Source organism: Aquarana catesbeiana, linkage group LG01 (genome assembly GCF_042186555.1).
Source record: "Aquarana catesbeiana isolate 2022-GZ linkage group LG01, ASM4218655v1, whole genome shotgun sequence".
Taxonomy (NCBI): domain Eukaryota; kingdom Metazoa; phylum Chordata; class Amphibia; order Anura; family Ranidae; genus Aquarana; species Aquarana catesbeiana.
The window spans coordinates 591,933,918-591,955,528 of record NC_133324.1 but is presented as its reverse complement, the minus strand read 5'-3'; the positions used below and the strand labels follow the sequence as shown (position 1 = coordinate 591,955,528).

General features: G+C 40.7%; 1 protein-coding gene across 6 annotated transcripts in view; it reads right to left on the bottom strand.

Annotated features, from left to right (window-relative positions):
* PSD3 (pleckstrin and Sec7 domain containing 3) overlaps positions 1 to 21,611 on the bottom strand; it is an 864,447-nt gene that overhangs the window by 442,794 nt on the left and 400,042 nt on the right. For 5 of the 6 annotated variants that reach the window (XM_073598204.1, XM_073598214.1, XM_073598223.1 and 2 more), the window contains 3 exons: positions 16,645 to 16,725; positions 10,208 to 10,320; positions 7,205 to 7,265 (listed from right to left, as the gene is read on the bottom strand). In XM_073598204.1, the coding sequence (XP_073454305.1) occupies positions 7,205 to 7,265; positions 10,208 to 10,320; positions 16,645 to 16,725 (255 nt within the window). The remainder of the gene's footprint in view (positions 1 to 7,204; positions 7,266 to 10,207; positions 10,321 to 16,644; positions 16,726 to 21,611) is intronic. The other variant, XM_073598198.1, reaches the window with a different exon arrangement.

Here is a 21,611-nt window from a genome sequence, read left to right as displayed (position 1 = left end):
ACACACTGTAGCAGGCACTCGTATGGTCTTGGCTGGCTCCGGGCCGAGCATCACAGCCATATTTTTTACTGGCAACCTTTTCTTTTTACTGGCATTTACTGGCAGGAGAAAATTGCCTGTTTTTTACTGGCTGCCAGTAAAAATACTGATGGTTGGCAACATTGAACCCATCTATGGTCAGCCTTGGTGACAGTCTGGGATAAACAAAACAAAAGTTAGATGTTAAGGATAGAAGTACTTTGACTCCTAAAGAAGAAAGGCCCTACGAATGGGACAGCAAGGGCTATGTGTTGATTTGCAAATAATGTATTGACAGAATTATGGTGCTTTCACTTTAAGCAACAAATTAGGACGTTGCCATTACAAGCCTAATTTGAAATTTCAGTTAATATTCCAAAGATAATGATCATTTACTATAACAAAATGATTTCAGATTAAACATTGCACAAGATGCACTTTGAAAAACAGCCACAGATGATGGAATGTCAGATGAATGAAATGTTAATCACTTCCAGGTGCAGATTTAGCTTCCCCTCTAAATCAATTTCATGAAATGAATAGGAAACCCCACACACTATGGTCTGTTACACAAGGGCTTCAGCTTGTATAAGAGAAGTGTGAACAGCAAGCTTTGACAAAGCATTTGAAGAGCTTTTAAAGTACCATTCAGCTCCAGTTTGTAAATGTTGAACACAGATCACAATGGAAGTGTTGCTTGCCATTTTAAGCAAGCTGCTGGCATGCTTCCAACAAGCTTCAAAAAGTGCTGAAGCCTGCTAGCAGCTTGTTTAAAGTGGCAATAAACACTAACATTAGGATCTGTATTCAAGATTTACAAACTGGAGCCGCATTGTACTTTAAACGCTTCAACAAAGCTTGCTAAAAGCTCTGCAAACGCTTTGTCACAGCTTGCTGTTCACACTGCTCTTATACAAGCTGAAGCCCATGTAAAAAAAAGCCTATGCGGCAAAGTAAAGCCATTACCTAGGGAGACATATGGCTATCATTTTATAAGCAGTATGAATTGAATTTGTTGTGCTTTATCACACATGAATGTTTTCAAAGGACATTCCAGGTTTTATAAGGAAACCTGTAGAGCTACTATTGCTGACCTGTCTTGGTGATCCATTGTAATCAATGCTTTAAGTCACCGGGGGTTATTTACTAAAGGCAAATCCACTTTGCACTGCAAGTGCACTTGGAAGTGCAGTTGCTCTAAATCTGAGGGGTAGATCTGAAATGAGGGGAAGCTCTGCTGATTTTATTATCCAATCATGTGCAAGCTAAAATGCTGTTTTTTATATATTCCTTGCATGTCCCCCTCGGATCTACAGCGACTGCAATTCCAAGGTCACTTGCAGTGCACTTGTAGTGCAAAGTGGATTTGCCTTTAGTAAATAACCCCCATTGTCTCACTCTGGTAAAAGCATGTAGATCATCAGTTCTGAATTTATTGGCTGCATGTTTGCATTTTAGCCAAGACAGCATTAAAGCCAAACACATCCAGACAACAAGCATTTTCAGCAGGCGGTCACTCATGGGAACCAGTATCGTTCTCTCAGTACAGGTTTCCTAGAATGTCCAGGGTCATGTGCTGTGAAATGAAATGAACTAGCGCATTCACTGTGTTATGCATGGAAAACACACATAAAATATAAAAGTAATTAACTTACCACCTAGAGATTATGAGTAACAAAGACGTCCAATAAGACATCCAAAAGAATAAAGAAAGAAAATTAAGATACCAGGTCAGTTTTTGTTGTCTTTTTTTAATATAACTTTTTTATATTATATCAAGCATGGACTGCATTAATGCTGCAACACAGTAGCACAGGTTGCCAGATATAATAGTCCCAAGTCAAGCTGACAAAATTGGGTGCTGACTGCATTCAGTTGAGAACACATGGTTATATAATCTACTCATACTACTGTATAATTAATCTTATCACATCACATTGGGTACTAACATTTATAGGTAAAGTTGATCCAGGGAAAATCCAATTGCTTCTCTGGGATCAGGAAGGATTTTTTTCCCCTGCAGTAGCAAATTGGATCATGCTTTTCTGGTGTTTTTTCGCCTTCCTCTGGATCAACTGTGGGTATAGGATTGGGTATATGGAATTGTATGAGATTTTTTATTTTATTTTATTTTTTTTTATGGTTGAACTAGATGGACTTGTGTCTTTTTTCAACCTGAGTAACTATGTATAGTTACTAGGCTTGGGATAGTGGCTCTAAAATCCATACAAAGGAAATAAAGGAAAACGCTACAAAGTGTGTGTGTGTGTGTGTGTGTGTATTTATTATTTATGCAGTGGTGAATGCATTCTATATCAAAGGCATGGAACTTGACTCAAGGAGGATTACTGGAAAAAAAAAAACAATAGACAGCCAAAATGTTGGTGGTCCTTTCCCAAGACTTGCCTTTTTATGCTAAGTCCAGTGAGTGCCCACATAATTTTATATATATATATATATATATACACACACACACACATATACACACACACTTGTGCTCATAATTTTACACAGAATTTATGATTTCTTGGCCATTTTTCAGAGAATATGAATAACACAAAAACCTTTCTTTCACTCATGGTTAGTGTTTGGCTGAAGCCATTTATTATCAATCAACTGTGTTTACTCTGTTGAAACCAAACCACGGTCAGGTATACTAACTAAGGTTTTAGCCACAACTGCCAGGAAAATTATTCAGGATGCAAAGAAAAACCCACAAATAACTTCAGGTGAAATACAGGACTCTCTGAAAACATGTGGTGTGACTGTTTTAATATGCACAATAAGGAGGTACTGGAAGAAAGATGGGCTGCATGGTCGAGTCACCAGAAGAAAGCCATTACTATGCAAATGCCACAAAGTATCCCGCTTCCAATTCGCCAAACAGCACAGAGACAAGCCTCAAACCTTCTGGCACAAAGTCATTTGGAGCGATGAGACCAAAATTGAGCTTTTTGGCCACAGCCATAAACACTACAATTGGAGAAGAGTCAACAAGGCCTATGATGAAAGGTACACCATTCCTACTGTGAAACACAGAGGTGGATCACTGATGTTTTGGGGATGTGTGAGTTACAAAGGCACAGAAAATTTGGTCAAAATTGATGGCAAGATGAATGTAGTATGTTATCAAAAAATACTGGAGGAAAATTTGCATTCATCAGCCAGGAAGCTGCGCATTTGACGTACTTGGACATTCCAACATGACAATGATCCAAAACACAAGGCCAAGTTGACCTGTCATTGACTACAGCAGAATAAAGTGAAGGTTCTGGAGTGGCCACCTCAGTCTCCTGACCTCAATATCAGAGGTCTGACGAAACGTTACAGCTCACTTCTCCTCACTGACGTCATCAGCCTCGTGTGTCCCGCAGTGAACCCTGAACATAGGCTGCCCGCACATATGAGAACATCTCACAGCTGCTGGATGGCTCAACACTGCTCTACACGGTATTAAGAACTGGGGTATAAAACTTTTGATCAGGGTCATTTGGGTAGCTTCTGTTGTGATTATGATTTAAAAAGAGTAAACACAGTTGATTGATAATAAATGGCTTCAGCCAAACACTAATCATGAGCGAAAGAAATGTTTTTGTGTTATCATTTATATTCTCTGAAAAATGGCCAAGAAATCATAAATTCTGCCAGGGTATGTAAACTTATGAGCACAACTATATATACATACACACACACACACACACACACACACACACACACACACAGTATCTCACAAAAGTGAGTACACCCCTCACATTTTTGTAAATATTTCAATATATCTTTTCATGTGAAAACACTGAAGAAGTATGAGAGAGTGAGAGTGACAACACCAAATTTAACACACCTGCTCCCCATTCACACCTGAGACCTTATAACACTAATGAGTCACATGACATCGGGGAGGGAAAATGGCTAATTGGGCCCAATTTGGACATTTTCACTTAGGGGTGTACTCACTTTTTTTTACCAGCGGTTTAGACATTAATGGCTGTGTGTTGAGTTATTTTGAGGGGACAGCAAATTTACACTGTTATACAAGCTGTACAGTCACTACTTTACATTGTAGCAAAGTGTAATTTCTTCAGTGTTGTCACATGAAAACATACAATACAATATTTACAGAAATGTGCAAAAATGTCTGGGGTGTATTCACTTTTATGAGATACTATGTTTATATAAACAAGCTTTGTTTTCATAATCATTTTATACATGACAAAGGATCCTCATAGCACTATGGGTTAGCTAAAGAGAGAACACAAGGAAAGAGTTCACACTGCTGGTTGTACAGATTTCCTGTGCAATATTTCTATTTCACCAGACTAAAAATAAGGTTTTTTATTTTTTAGCCCTAAAGTAATTAAAGAAAATATCTATAAAAACACTATACATTTCTGCATTTACAAAGTTTTGCCTGCAGGTTAGGAGCCATGGCGCTAAACCAAGTAAGTATACTATGGAAAGAGGGCTTTCAGTGAAAATTAAAAAAGGGGGCAGGTCCAGGGGAAGATTGGACACATGACAGGGGAGCACTGGAGGAACACTTTTAGGGCCAACAGAACATACTGTATCACCCGATTATTACAAAAGTCAGTCTACTCTAACTTGCAGTCCAAACAAATGCATCTTAAACACAGGCGCATTACAAAGCAAGAAAAAAAATAATATACTCTCGCAGCAATTCAGTTAGAGAAAAAAAAGGTCAGTATTGGCTACGTAAGGTGTGAAGGAAAATTAATTGTGGAAGGTCAAAGTATATTTCAGTGGAATAACTATGGAGTAAGCTTATTTCCATCTTCAAACCTAAGCAAGGGGGATCTGTGGTCCACAATGAGAGAAGAAACTGTAGAGCAGTAGTCTCCAAACTGTGGTCCAGGGGCAGCCCTTTGCTTGCCTTTATCTGACACTTGGCGCACTATTTCTCCCACTGACCCCGACAATGGGGCACCATTTCTCTGACACCAACGATGCCAGGACATTTTCTACTTCCACTGGCCACACTCCAGCCCTCCTAAAGACTGAAGAAAAGTAAACTTGGCTCTTTGTTTAGAACATTTGGGGACCCCTGCTGTAGAGTATCTAAGAAACTGGATATGGATTAATGTGATTGTTTAGCATACTGATGAAACAGCTTACTACAGAATATAATGGTATAGGAAAATACCCTAAATGGCTCGTCCTTACAGACATGTGATAATCTGAAGAGACTTTTCCTCACATCTTGTTTCCAAGGATTTTGTTTATCCTCTTGCTGAGCGTATACAGTACATATACGGCCGCAAAGTGGCTCTCCTGTGCAGGATCACGTACCTAGTACGTGATCCGCACGCCGGGGTAGGAAGCGCCCCCACACCACCCCGGCTGTGCTGCGATTGGCTGCAACACGAACCAACCAGCAGGTGCCGGCTGCTGATTGGTCGCCGGAACCTAACAATCGGCTCCAGACATTACCAAAGAGAACCTTGTATAGGTAAATAAACGCAGGGCTCTCTTCTGACAGCAGCAATGTGCTGTTTTTTTTCAGGAAGAAAAAAACAGCACATTGCTTAGTAAAAACAGCACACACCGTTAACAAATGTTGACCACACATTTAACCCCTTGATGGTCCTAGATGTTAACCCCTTCCCTGCCAGTGTTATTTGTATTGTGACAGTGCATATTTTTAGCACTGATCACTGTATTGGTGTCACTGGTTCCCAAAAAAGTGTCAAAAGTGTCAGATAGGTGTCCGATTTGTCTGCCGCAGTATAGCAGTCCATCTATAAGTCCCTAATCGCTGCCATTACTAGTAAAACAAAAATAAATAAAAATTTCATAAATATATCCCACAGTTTTTGGATGCTATATCTTTTGCACAAAATCAATCAATAAACACTTATTGGTATTTTTTGATACTAAAAATATGTAGCAGAATACATTTTGGCCTAAACTGATGAAGATATTTGATTTTTTATAATTTTATTGGATGTGTTTTATAGCAAAATGTAGAAAAAAGTAGTTTTTTTTCAAAATTTTCCTTGTTTTGACGATTAAAACGCAAAAAAATAAAAACCGCAGAGGTGATTAAATACCACCAAAAGAAAGCTCTATTTGTGGGAAAAAAAGGGATATCAATTTTATTTGGGTACAGTGTCGCACGACCGCGCAATTCTCAGTTAAACTAACGCAGTGCCATATCGCAAAAAAAGGCCTGGTAATTAAAGAGGAACTGCAGTCTGCTCACATAATTTGTAAAAAAAACATCTTTGCCATTCCGAAGCTTCCCTCCAACCACTTTGCATATTATTTTATATATTTTGTGATTCTGTACTTGCCAAATATGCTACAGAAATCTCCCTCCACTGAGTATGGCTGCAACCATTTTAACTGTGGGCAGCTGAAGCTGCTGTCTGTTCACTTCCTGGATTTACGCAGACACACAGAGGCACACCTCCAGCTCTGCCGCTCTCATTGGCCCTCTTATGACTCATCCTCCCTCCCTTCCTGGCAAACTCTCAGGAGAGAGAGAGAGAGAGAGCTGTGCATGATGTCATACGCCTAGGCTTTTTACCAGACAAGAAACATGAAGTGGGCTGTATAAAGTATTTACTAGCAAAAAAAAATACTATCCAAAGTTAAAACAAGGGCAGAAGTTTTAATAGATGGAAAGTTGAAAAAATGACTGAAGGTCCGCTTTAAGGAGGTAAAAACCTTCTGGAGGTCAAGTAGTTACATTATCCTAGTTTTCAGGAAACATTTACCAGCTGTGTATACTACAGTCTAAAAAGTCAAGAAGAAATTCCACTTTGTGCGATTCCAATACCACAATCTAAAAAAAAGTTGAACTTGTAATTCTTTTGTTTGTTTACCTTTTTTTCTTTAATAAAAGTGCCTAGCTTAGGCTAGAATGACCTATAACCCTGCCGCTGCAACCTCCTAAGATCACATATTCCCAGGAGGCATCCACCTAGCATTGGAAGAAGGATCTGGTGTGGCATCATCAGGGGGCAGCTGGCTCCCAATGACGAAAGAATGGTAGTGCAGGACCAGGCATGTGACAGTGGAACGGCAGATTACTAAAGAACAGTGCTGGAATTGTTGGGCTTGTAATTATTTGTATTGAGCTTAACCCAATGAAAAAAGAAAGAGGTGGACATTCCTCTTTAATTAAACAGTTATATTAACACAGAAGGTTTTCATTATGGGAATACTTACATGTCCATGTAGGTCAGTGTTGAGAAGCATAATTGCGCAGGTAAGACAATGCACTCCATCTAAAACACAGATTAATACATACATAACAATATGCTACAATATAGTAACACTTAATAAAGTATGTTTTTCTAAGGTGGAAATAGCTATAAATATCTTCAATCTATATTCTTTCATTGTTGTGCACTAATGTAACAACTGGCAAGGTCATTATTACAAGTTCAGTTGGCATTATGTATCATGCCTCTGATAAAAACAGCCTTCACAGCCACCATAGCAACCAGCTGCAAGCTTTCAATTTTCCAATTTCATTTTACAGTGCAAGATTGAACCCGACTGGTAGCTTTGCAACACCACAATGCTACGGTCATCCCTTTAAAAACAGAACATTGTCTTATTTTACCAGCCAAACCTGTCTTAGATTACTATGAAATAAGCCTAAAGCAAAAATGAACTCCGAAAAATAAAAGAAAAATGTGATCGTGCATGAAATGTCTCTTCTTCAATAAAAATACACACACCTGGCCGTTTGCAATTCTCCAGAATGTAAACAGAGCTGCACATGCACAGCTCTGTTTACATTTCTGGCAAAGTACTGTGCATGCACGGGAGTGATGTCATCCTGCACTGGCCAATCCAGGTGGCAGAAGACTAGGACCCCAGAAAAGACGGCGAGAAAATGCAGTCGCTGAAGCAGACATACCAGTAAGTATTTGTGCCTTTAGTTCAACTTTAAAAATGAGCAGCCAATAACTATACAGAGACTATTCCATCTATTGGTATAGCCCTGTATATGGAGTAGATCTCATTTACTTGTCCTGTCCCATCATAATGAATGTTACACCTCCACTTTGTCATACATCACTGGGGATAGCTAAACAGAACACGCTGCAACTGCCTGCATTGCATACACTTGCAGTGAACAGCACCAAGCACTAAAATAGGTCACATTCGACAGCAGGTAGAATTCCTGTCGCAGCATGTGTACACAAAGCTACAGGGGGTAGTGGTTGGGGGGCAATAAAAATGTAGCTCAACCATGGAGTTTTACCGCCCCCCAAGCTCACATGTGAACAAGTCCTAAGGACTTAATCGCACAGGCTGTGTGAATGAATTGAGCCGCAGCTGTACAAACACAGCAGCACAGCAGGTCCTAAACTGACAGGTGTGCAGGCATGGGGAAGTGGCCCCGAATAAGCACGCTGTGTTGGGGGCCGCACACCTGCACCCATACGCCTGTCAAATTAGGCTCCAGCCACATAAACTTCTAATTCACACTGTACAGGTCTCATTGCCTGTGTGAATCAGTCTCAAGACCTAATTTATTAACTCAATCCAGTTTTATCTTTTTGATTTAGCAGGAAATTTGTAACTTGTGTTTGTGCTCAATAATAATGATTTTAGTGTATGTTTAGCAAAAATAGATTTTTTTTTTTTTTCTTTTGGGGGGGTGGTTTCCAAAAGCAGTTCTGTTTCTATATACATATACTACCCAATATCATACCATCTGCACTTCTCTCCTCTACATACTGCTCATTAAAGCTCGTTTCACACTGATTCATATTTCTTCCACTTGCGCGTTAAAAAAAGCGAAAGAAAAACATGAGACCATGTAATCCTATGCAACTCTTCATACTGATCTGTTGCGGGACCGCTGCGTTTAGTAAAATCCTGCTTCCTGCATTTTTGGTGCAGGTTTGGTGCAGTACATAAACCACACCAAAAACACACGTCCTCATTGAAATGCATAGACAACGTGGCAAACATGCACCAAAAATGAATTCACGGTTGCATTTTTAATGAGGTTTTGAGTCACGTGTCCTGTGAAAAACGCACCGTAAACGCTGTAAAACACGGTAAAAAGCGTTTTTTTTTTTTCTTTGCTGCAGATCAGCGTGAAAGTGTCCTAAGACACTTTTTTAGCAATGTTTGTAATATCCCTAAAGCAGAGCTCCATTCGTTTTTCTGAAAATTGGAAGTCAGCAGCTATAAAAACTGTAGCTGCTGACTTTTAATAAACAGAGACTTACCTGTCCCAGGATCCAGCTCTGTGCTTACCCGAGGGGATGCTGGGGAAGGTTTTTGACATCTTAACTATGGGCACCCAGATGTGACAGCTTGCTGCTTCACAGCCTGCTGCCCACTGTGCATGCGTGAGCCATGCTGCACATTGTGAATGGTCCCGCAGTCTTCTGGGACCTCTGACTGTCCCAGAAGACTCCAGGGAGGGTGGGGGAAAGAGAATTTCCACTCGGATTGCCTAGGCGATCCAAGTGGAAATAAAGTGGGAGAGGGTACCAGTCAAAACCAGGTACCCAGTCCCCCAAAAAGAATATTTTTCCGAATGTCAAAGGGGAGACAGGGAGGAACTTTTGGGTAAAGTTCCACTTTAACTATGCCCTTTAAAAATTGGAGACACTTTTGCGAGTACATCTACCAAAAAAAAAAAACAAATTCTCTTTAATAAGACAATAATTTCAATAATGTCATAACCCAAACAAACCAACTGTCAATCTTTAATTGTTGGCTGTTCTAAGCCCTGGTTCATACCACCGCAACTTTGAATCTGACATCATCATGGCTTGCATATGACTCCTTTAACAGAAGTCAATGCAGGTCGTGTTAAAGTTGCACCAAAAGGAACCTAGAATTGTTCCAGTGCCGTTAATGAGGCATGACTTGCCATGCGACTTTGAACTTTCAAGACACATGACAAGTTGCGGCAGTGTGAACCAGGGCTAAAGGTAAAATCTGAATGGTTACTGCACATTGATTTTTGTATTACCATTATAAATAGGCCCGAATTTGTTGACTAAACAGACCCAATAAACACCTTGCATCAGAGAACCTTGGGTTATTTTAGTAACTTCCGGGTGCAGTGTATATGTTAAAGCTCCTGAGGTGCAACCATTTGAGTATGTTTTCAAACACAATTACCAGCCAACAAATGGAAATATATATAATACATATAATGATGAGGAACACAAACATAGAGATACTGTACCTGAAGAACATATGCTGTTTGGGTTGCACTGAAAATATCGGTTAGAGAAGTGAATTAAAACTCTTTCCCTTTCCTGAGTTTCTCCAACTAGTGAGAAGGCTTTAAAGAAGCTCCTGTAGAAAAAAAAATATATATATATATTAACACTTAACAACAAAAATAATTCTATCATTTAAAAAAAATAAAACTGAGAGCAGATATAAAGTATAGCTAAAACTCCCTTTTGCTTGCAAACAGTCCTACTGGACCATCACTAAAGCAGGCCATACTCCGATAGATATTACACAAAAGGAGTGCAGCGCAATATTAGGGCTCAATAAAACATTTCAAATGTGATTAAAAAAAGTCCATATAAAGCTAAAAAAAAGGAAGGTGGACTAACAGTTCCAGTAAACAGAGTCCCTGTGAGAAATTTCAATGTAGGGGTGACTATTCCTCCACCTCCAGCAAACTTGCTTCGCTCACCTCTAGGTGTGGGCCACTGATCAGATAGTCAACAGCGTATGTCCCATATGGGAATAACCTCCAAAAAAAGGTCCGGTTCCACCGATCGGCATCCCAAGGATATAGTGGTAAGAGAGAAGCAAAATCTAAGTGCACACTGATGACTTCTTTAAAGAACTTTATTAATGAACAAATGGCTACTCACAAGGGCTTCATTACAACAGCGCATATAGGAGCAAACAGCATGAGCATGAAGATCCAGGATGACAGCGGGCGACGTCAGAATGTGGCTCCTCCCCCGTACGCGTTACGTTGCATGTGCGAGTGACGTCAAATGACACTGGCAGGGAAGGGGATATTAGGGGCGATCAAAGGGTTAACTGTGTCCCCAGGGGGTGCTTTGACTGGGGGAAAATAGAGATCCGTGTTTCTTAGCAGAAACACTAGATCTTCATTTGCCTCTCTGGCAGAACGGTGGTCTGCCTTTCCTGAGAACTTTATTAAAGCCATGGCAGCAATCCTGAAGGAACCATGGCCTCTCTAAATTCTAAAGCAGCAATAAACAAAAATATTCTGATAGTCCTAAATTATAGTCAGCATGCAGTGAAACCTAAGGCCTAGTTCACATCTCTGCGTGTTCGGCCAACACGCAGAGAAACATATAGGGGTTGATTTACTAAAACTGGGGAGTGCATACTCTGGTGTAGCTGTGCATGGTAGTCAATCAGCTTCCAGGTTTTTTTTGTCAAAGCTTAATTGAACAAGCTGAAGTTAGAAGCTGATTGGCTACCATGTACAGCTGTACCAGATTTTGCACTCTCCAGTTTTAGTAAATCAACCGCATTGCTCTTTACCAGACGCATGGGGGTGCCATAGCATCCCCGCACCCCCATGCACTGGCAAACCACATGCATTTTCATGCACGCCCACCTGCATGGTACTGCAGCAACATGCGCTTTAGTGAGGCACCAGAAGGGTCCAGAACATCTTTCCCCGTGTTTCTCGCAGGTAAAGCAGCCCATTGAAATGAATGGGCTGCCCTGCACACAGCCCTATGAACCAAAGCCAAGTGCCACTACAAACCTAAGTTTAACATGTGCCACTATAACCCTTCTCTATAGGTGGGTAAACAGGTACTAGGTTGTCTTCTTAAGTTCTGAGATCACTAAAAATACAAAGGGCAAAAGGCACATGCCATCAGCAGTCATGCACTTAACATGTATAAAAGAAAAAAAAGGAATTGAAATGGACTTTTAATTGGTAACCACTAGTAGTCCCAAAAAAATGAAAAGGGCTACTCGATTGAATATAAAGTCCAAATTGATTGTATCAACATGATAAAAAACACTTTAAAGTGGATGCCCAGTGAAGTGAACAGCCTTAGATGATGCACAGAGATTAAACAAATCTCCCTACATAAGTTTTACATGTATATCTGCTGTCTTCAGCTTTCTATATGCTTTAGAAAGTGCACATCTTAGAAATCTTGTTTCCTCTTCCAGCAGTGGGAGAGGAGTCTGGGCATACACTGTGTGAGAGCTGATTAGAGGAAAGGCACACCCCCCTCCACATAGGCAGAGGAACGAAGAAACATGCAGAGCTGTGCTGTGAATAGACAAGCTCTCTGCTCATCAGTCTTTAAGTTTCCTCCCCAACACAAATTTCCAGTTGCTTTTATCTCCTGTGTTGGAGAACTTGTCAGAAGTTATCACGCTGATAACAGAGGAACGGAGCAGCAGAAAGACATGGAAATAGGGCTTTGAAGAGAGAGAAGTAAACACTACAGATATATGTGCCCAGGTCAGATTTCATGAATGGGGTTTACAACCACGTTAAAATCAAAGGAAATAATATGAAAAAGATTGGTACATGATATATACTGTACATGCAACAATATCCCATATTGGTTAATCATATATGTACAAAGAAACCCGTAGTTATGCCCATAAGTATGAAGAATTTATTGCTTGTATCTAAGATGATCTTCCATATCAGGGCCCCACAGGAAATGAGAGTACCAGGGAACACTACGTGTTTCGCTTACAGCTTCCCTCAGAAGATCCTATTAATACCAGGTTTGGATGGGAAAAATGGCTGTCCAGCCCACAGTGTGGAAATAAGAGAAGGGGAGCAGCGCACAGACAATCCCAGAGTGAGAGTGCATTAGGTGTAGTTCAGCCAAGGAAGAGAGCTCGCCCTAAGGTAAAAATTACACCGTATATATGGATTATCCAAGGGGGCAACAAGTGAAATAATAAATCGGGCCAACCCATCCTAGAAAGATAGGTGGTCCCCATATATCAGTAGTCCGCTTAATTGTTGTATCTCCCCTAGTGCCTGTATCGATCATGGCTGCAAAGAGACACCGCCACATAGGTAGATGTAGGGATGTACACTTAACATGTATAAATTACATTTGTTTGTAAAAAACTGTCAGTGCTATATAAACCCTGTATAATAATACTACTACAAAACCATTCTGCCATACTTGCCACTGCTGGGGATTCCCAGACTTCCCGATAAACATAAAGATCCCAAGTATCTGTACACAGTGTTATTAAAAAAGAATTTCATATTAGACACATTTCTCAGTCACCCATAGTTTGTTTAATCACTTCTAGAATGATATTTTAGAGCAGAGAAAGTCATTTTATAGAGTTCCAGAACCTAAAATGTATTTCCGCCTTAAGTCAATAGGTGGCACTCTTGATAGTCTTATCTACAGAGAGTGAACCTAACATTTTGAACTACAATCTGTTTCTAAATATATTTTATACTGAGGGGTTAGAATGTCACTGTCGCAATTGTGTCTACATCCTTTGTCCACTTGTCGTTTTCGCTTCTATTTTTTTTTAGGCAGTGTGTCACTACAGCTGTTACCTTTCAAAGCTAAGGCTCTCTTGTGTAGCCCGTTTCAAATCAGGTCCATGTTCTTGGAATGACACATCCCTGTGCTTCATGCTGCACCGCCCCAAACCACAATGGCTTTGAGAAGTCAACAATGGCAACATACCTGGATGAAGTGCATCAGCTGTCTGCTGAAACAGGTTCTTTTTAATGTGTAAAGCTGAACTCATGGAAAAGTCTTCCCATGCAGTTGGGCTGCACCCGCACTGCAAGGGTTAACTACTTTATGTCTAGGTCAGTTTTAAATACACTGATCCTCTATGCTGCTAGACCAAACCCTGCAGCCTCTTCTCCCCTGCACTCCAGCAGTTGGATGCCCTTGAGCATCACGAAGACCCAATGCAGGAACCACAGCCCTGATTTGGACTTGAGGATGCTAAGGGACAATCCACTGCTAAAGCATAGAAAACCTCCATTTTCCAGGAGGACAGGTAAGTAGAACCGCTTTAGGAAGTTCAGCCCCGGAAAATTTTACCCCATTAATGACCAAGCCATTTTTTGCGATGCGGCACTGCGTTGCTTTAACTGACAATTGCACAGATGTGCGACGCTGTAACAAAATAAAATTCGGGTCACAAAATGTCAAGCACTTCTGCAGCAGAGAATGACATTTTCCGACCCGACTTTGGGGCCCCATATCTCGGAGCCACTTGGTGCTAGGAACCTCAAATTTGGATATGTTGTAGTGCTAGTTCCACTGTGTTAGCACACCAAGTGGCCCCGAGATGTGGGGCCCCAAATTTGGGTCGCAAAATGTCATTCTCTGCTCTGCAGACGCTTCTAGACGCAAACGCGGCTAAACGCGGCATGCAAACACGGCAAAACGGGCTTTTCTAAACGCTGGTTTCAACTTTTAAAAACATGTGTTCAGCAGAGTTTGCACAGGTGTTTCGTGTGCATGAGGCCTTAGATGTTTGTTCAGCCAACCATCACTTCAGCAACAGCAACCACAGCTAAAACGGATAGCCTACAAAGACTGTGAATTCAGGTCGACATTATAAACGTCCCTTAAGCCCTGTACCAACTGCTTCGCCAAATCTACATACCTCCTCCGCTAGACCTTGTGTACGAGAGTTCTGCCAATTCTCTTATGCCGCGTACACACGATCGGACATTCCAACAACCAAACCGTGGATTTTTATCCAAAGGATGTTGGCTCAAACTTGTCTTGCATACACACGGTCACGCAAATGTTGTCAGAAATTCCGAACGTCAAGAACGCGGTGACGTACAACATGTACGACGAGCTGAGAAAAAAGAAGTTCAATAGCCAGTTCAATAGCCTTCAGCATGATTCAGAGCACGCGTGAACTTTTTTATGCGATGGACTTGTGTACACACGATCGGACTTTCCGACAACAAGCTTTGTTGTCGGAAAATTTTAGAACCTGCTCTTGATTTGTTGTAGCCGTATTAGTGCAATTGTGACAGAGAAAATTGAGTACTGTCCGTGATACTTTTTTTATTTGCACTAACATACAATTTTTCAGGACAAGCTTTCGGGGTACGTCCCCTTCTTCAAGGTCCAAGCAGTACTGATTCACACATTTTTAAGCAGAATGTTAAAGAAAAAAAGGAAAAAAAAAAAAAAAAAAAAAGAAAACAAAACACATACAAATCAATGGTAATAAAGATAGCAGCAGAGTTAGTGAGATAAGACAGAGGGAGAGCTAGTCTAGCTCTCCCTCTGTCTTATCTCACTAACTCTGCTGCTATCTTTATTACCATTGATTTGTATGTGTTTTGTTTTCTTTTTTTTTTTTTTTTTTTTTTTTTTTCCTTTTTTTCTTTAACATTCTGCTTAAAAATGTGTGAATCAGTACTGCTTGGACCTTGAAGAAGGGGACATACCCCGAAAGCTTGTCCTGAAAAATTGTATGTTAGTGCAAATAAAAAAAGTATCACGGACAGTACTCAATTTTCTCTAGAACCTGCTCTCAAACATTTGTGTGCGGAAATTCCAACAGCAAATGTTCGATGGAGCATACACACGGTCGGACTTCCTGACAACAAGCTCACATCGAACGTTTGCCATCGGAAATTCCGATCGTATGTACGCAGCATTAAAGTATGTGACACAAGCGCTAATGCTAAAACCGGGTGCTGTAAGGCTCTCTCAATTGTGTACATGCCAATGGCTGCCGCCTTCTTTTCTGAAGGATTCTTAAATTAAGATGAATTTCCCATCGGGATACACATGGTCTTGTTTGAATGAGAAAATGGAAGGTCCAATACAGACGAAACACCCACATTTTAGTACATTTCTTTTTAATGGGATAATCACTGAAAAGTGCTCTCAGAAAGCAAAAGGCCATGTCAGTTGCTCTAACTCCTTGTAAATAAAATCATGGAAAATGTGTACTTTCTAAAAATCCTACGAAGCTCTTTGGGTAATGCGTCCCAATATGGTACTAACGAGTTAGGTGCCATAGAGGGGGAATTTTAGGTGTATTCCTAACCCACTTTAGTAGAAGGAAAAGCTACAAATTAACCCACTTTCTTTTAAATCTTGCTTCCCCATTGCTCGGATAATGCCTGCATTTGTAATCATTTACAATGTTACATTTTCTACAGTTTTTCTATGCAGTCAAAGTTGGCTGCAATTCCAGGCGTCAGCCCTGGTAACTGCAGGACACCACTGGGCAAAGTGACATTTCAATACAGTTCTATTCATCAATGCAACGTAATGTGTTGTAATTTAATAGCTCACGTCACAACCTGCTGCACCCAAAGTACTGCATGTAATTTTTTCAGGGCATATCACGGGTTGGGGCTGATCCGCATATAGCTGTCAGCATAGCCACAACGCATCTGGAATGAACAACCACTCATTGCGGTGCATGCCACAACCACAATTGAATAAAAATATAATATTCTATAAACAATGCAATGCTGATTGCATATTTGCATTTTTATTAAAGGACGAGAAATAAAATAAAAGGTCAGTCTCCTAATGTTTTTCAACCTTAGACCCTTACATTTGTGGCCTTTCCATGAATCTGGGGGAGGAAGAATGTAAAAGTAACAATACTATAATAATGTTATGCAATAATACTAAATATAACATTATAGTACATCTCACATACCTGAGTGACTGATCTAAGGTCATACCCGTGAAATCAAAAAATTTAAGATATTCTTCTGCCACAAGCTGGCTAAATTCATTGCTGTTAGAAAAAAAAAAAAAAAAACAATTTAAATGTGTTGTGCAATACAATTGTTTAATTAGAAAACAGCTAATTTTGACAGCAGTAATTAGAGTGCCTAAAAAGCTTCCTTAAAAGCATACTCAAGGGTCCCAGTTATAATTATTCATGCATTAAAAATTACAAAGCAACATATTGTACACAAAAAAGGAAATTACAAATGCAGCAAAATAAATTATAATGGATGAATGAGTCATGCAATTTAAAAGTATTTAAATGCCTCAACTCAAATGTAGCCTCTTAATTTGCCTAACAATCAACAGCAAATCTCTGTAAAATGTAAAATTGTATGCACTAATAAATCTCTGTAAAATGTAAAATTGTATGCACTAGGGAATTCTGGGAATCGGGGTCTACAAAGAACACAATAAGCATAAAAAAAGCAACATTTGACCTATACTGATATGTGATTATCTGATATGTTCGCATTTTACTGCTGATATGAATTGAATTGATATATGAAATGAATGAAAATTAAACAATAAGGTTACAAAAAATACACAGAAAACAAAGAACAGAACAAACAACATGGGAAACCTTTATAGTACCACAATAATATTTTAGCATAATCCACTGCCCTGTAGATTTTATGCACTAGGAGTTTTATTCCATATGGAAAATACTGTTGCATTTAGAGAAGAATTCCATGTATGGATATTTTTACATAGTTACATTGGTCCAGCTTAAAGCAATGTAATGTATATACCAGGGATATGCAATTAGCGGACCTCCAGCTGTTGCAAAACTACAAGTCCCATCATGCCTCTGGGTGTCATGCCTGTGGCTGTCAGAGTCTTGCTATGCCTCATGGGAATTTGTGGTTCTGCAACAGCTGGAGGTCCGCTAATTGCAAATCCCTGGTATATACCATACTTGGCCGATCCCCTAGATGCTGGGAATAACTGAATTAGACACCTGCAACTCAGTGATTTCCACTTGCATCTGGTCCCATGCCAATCGGCTGCCCTGCTGCATTCTGAATACAGGAGGTCGGCTGCTCAGCACATGCACCATTCAGAGAATGCTTTGTATTTTATGAATGAATGCAAAGCATTCTCTGTTTGGACAAGGTGGATAGGAGGGGTGGTGACATCACTCTCTCCTCCTTCTCCAATCAGAGAACGCCTTGCATTCATTCAAAAAATGCAAAGCATTCTCCAAATGGCATCCAAGCCAATCACCCGACCTCCTGTGTTCAGATTGCAGCAGAGAAAACCCGGAAGCAAGTGGAGTAGTGCTGTCTACTTCAGTGATTTCCAGCTTCCAGGGGGAATGGTCAGGTATGGTATATACATAGTTATGTTGGGCCAAGCTGAACCAATATAAATATGGATAAAATATCCATACCTGGAATTCCCCTTTAATTCTAAAGGGACAAAGTTGTCCTGCCAGGCACTGTTGTTTTGAATACTGAAATGTATTTCAGAAACTAGGATGACCATGTATGTAGATAGAGATTCTACCATGTGTTTTTGCTGACCTTGGTACTGAACAAAATGATGCTGGCATGCGGGCAGTGAGCCCTTGGATTTTATTGGTTGGTTGAACGCTGTATAAGAAGTTATTGACAAGTATTGTAATTCAAATAAGTTTTATAATAATACTGCTATGAAAAGTGCATCTGCATGTTTTTTTTAAATTAACCTTTACTTAAAGTGGTTGTGAACCCTGTACTACCACTTTTACCTACAGGTAAGCCTATAATAAGGCTTACCTGTAGGTACCGTGAATATCTCCTAAACTTGCACTGTTTAGGAGATATTCACTGTATCCACATGTGGGCACTGATGGGCACTAATAAAAGTCTAATCACTGTCAGTACCTCCTCATTAATGGGATACAATTGTACCCCTACCCATTCACCAAAAATGTGTAGAAGTGAATAAAGACAGTACAAAAGTTTTTGGCAATTCCTTTTTTTTTTTTTGTCCCCTGATGTAGATCCATCGTCAATCATGACCCATTACAATCACGCCCGCCGCCACTGCCATACCCAAAAAAGAAAAAGGAAAAAAAAAAAAGCTCCACTCACCACAAACGCTTCCATGGTCTGCCTACTCCGCCGTTTGACAGTTCTTAAAGAGGTAAGGGGCGGGGCCACCTGGCAACGTCACCTGGTGTCACCGCCGCTTGTGACATCACCAACCGATGCATGCTGGGTTGGTGATGTCACAAGGGGCGGTGCCACCAGGTGACGTCACCAGGCGGCCCTGCCCTTACCTTATTAAAGAACTGTCAAACGGCAGAACAGGCAGGCTGCGGAAGAACTCGTGGCGAGCGAGTGTTCGTGGGGTCGGGATCTGGGGGCCCCCCCTTGTTAAAAGGGACTTCCAGATTCTGATAAGCCCCCCGCCTGCAGACCCCCCACAACTACAGCCCAGGGTTGTGGGGAAGCGGCCCTTGTCCCCATCAGCATGGGGACATGGTGTAGATTAAAGGATTGGGCAGTGAAGGGCCAAAAAAGGCACCACATCCCAATTGGAGAACAATTGAAGAGACAAAAAAAACTAGGCTTTTTAAAGGTGCCAAAAATTCACATTATCACACAAAATAAAATATATCCAAAATTTTATTTGATAACAAGTTTAAAAAAAAGTAGTAAAATTGTCACATAGACATGCGTTTCATACAACAATGCAGCCACTTCTGCTCTACATGTTTCGCCCCAAAGAGCTTCTGGGGACAAGGTGCTTTGGAGTGTGGCCCCAAAGCGCCCCCCCCCCCCCCCCCCCGTTTCCCTCCCTCCTTATCGCAAACACCATTTTACCGCATTTTATTTGCCGTTAATTAACTCTTATGCCCGGTACACACGGTCGGACATTCCGACGACAAAATTCATCAGATTTTTTCAGATGGATTTTGGCCCAAACTTGTCTTGCATACACACGGTCGCACAAAGTTGTCGGAAAATCCGATCATTCAGAACGAGGTGACGTACAACATGTACGTCAGGACTATAAAGGGGCCAGTAGCCGATAGCTTTCATCTCGTAATTTATTCTGAGCATGCGTGGCACTTTGTGCGTTGGATTTGTCTACACACAATCGGAATTTAAACGATCGGATTTTGTTGTCGGAAAATTTTTTATCCAGCTCTCAAACTTTGTGTGTACACGATCAAAATTTCAGACAACACAATCCGATCGTACATTTTCCGTCTGAAAGTCCAACCGTGTGTACAGGGCATTAGTGAATTCACCCCCATGTGTAAAACAGATTCTGTTCCCCTCTCTTATTTAATTTCATTTCATTACCAGGGTTCTATTTAACAGCTACGATACGATTTTTATTCTGTCGTACGAGAATTCTCATAACTTTAGTAACCTCTTCATTTTCAATATGGAGACTAGCATGCAAAAAGAAAAAAACTGTCTGATAACATCATTGTGTGTACTAGGCTTAAGCCCTACCAACTGTGCTTTCATTGTCCAAGATGGATCGACAGATGGACGGTACTTTGCTTAGCCATGAATTCAGGCCCCTGAAACAAAGTGAATCTAAACCAGAAAACAAAATAGACTTTTTGTCTAAAAAAAAAAGTAACAACAGGTATCTTATGGCATTTGTAATAAAGCAGGAGTTTTACTTTTAAAAGTCTAAAATAGAGTACAAGTTTACTGTAAGGCCTCTTGCACACAGTACTAATGTTTAAGCACTCGCACATTTGGACACATTGTAAGTAAGGGAAACCGGCAGTGAAGCCTTCAGGCCTCACAGCCAGTTTCCTACTGTGCATGCGTAAGTCAAGCTGCGCTTTCTGAATGGTCCCGCCGTCTTCTGGGATCTGCCAGTGTCCCAGAAGGCAGCGGGGGGGGGGGAGGGTCTGGAAAGTAGTTTTGACAGGTACCCACTCCCCCAAAATGTGCCAAATGTAGCAGTGGAGGGGGGGTGGGTTTGAACAAGTGGAGCTTCCCCTTTTGGGTGGAGCTCCGCTTTAAAATATTTATGTTCATATGTGCATATTCACGTGCATCTGCATGTATTTTTCATGTATCCATGCAAAATACTGACCTGGAACATCAATCTTTTTTCTTTTGTGTTTTTTTGTGGTTTTTTTGCCATGAATACGCATCGCTTGTTTATGCACCTGTGTGTACAGGCACTTTGTAAACAATGAGCTGCATTGCTGTTCTTTTTTTTTTTTCTTAACAGATTTTCATAATTCAGAACCCGTAGGAGGGGAGAAAAAAAAAAAAAAAAAGGGAAAATTTACAAAAAAATACACACCACACACACTCACACTTAACCCCAAACTACCCCAAAGCTATTTGACTTATAACAAGTCTGTCTTACTAACTAAAGTAAGTACCCTATGAAGGGATAAGAAGACGCCGATGTCCAAGATCCACCGCTCTATCGGTGGCGCACGCTGCATTTTTAAATTTTAATTTCTTTTTCTTTTATTACATGCTATCCCTCCCCTCACCCTACTACCTATAACCTCATCCTAATCTAGCAGGGAGAAAAGAAGTAGGCAAAGGGTGAAGGGGGGGCACGAGGATGATTTCCCCCGATATAGAGCTCTTAGAACTTATACATATCATAATTCTATCTATACTCTCCCCTCCATCCCACCTCTGTGTGGGGGGGGGAATACAGAGGCATAACCCGAAGGGGGAGAGAGAGGAGGAGGAGAAGAACCAAAAAAAAAAAAAAGAAGGGGGAGGGAGAGGAGGAATTCCCCCCACCCACCCTCCCCCCCCTTTAGCTGTTCTTTTTTAACCTGCAGTGTGTAAGATGCCTAGGAATGTGCACCTGTGCAGCCCTTTGGTATACAACAATCTTACATAGTGTAGTGTTGAGTTGTGTATTTCTAGGTAATACTCTTAGCCCACATTCACACTGGGC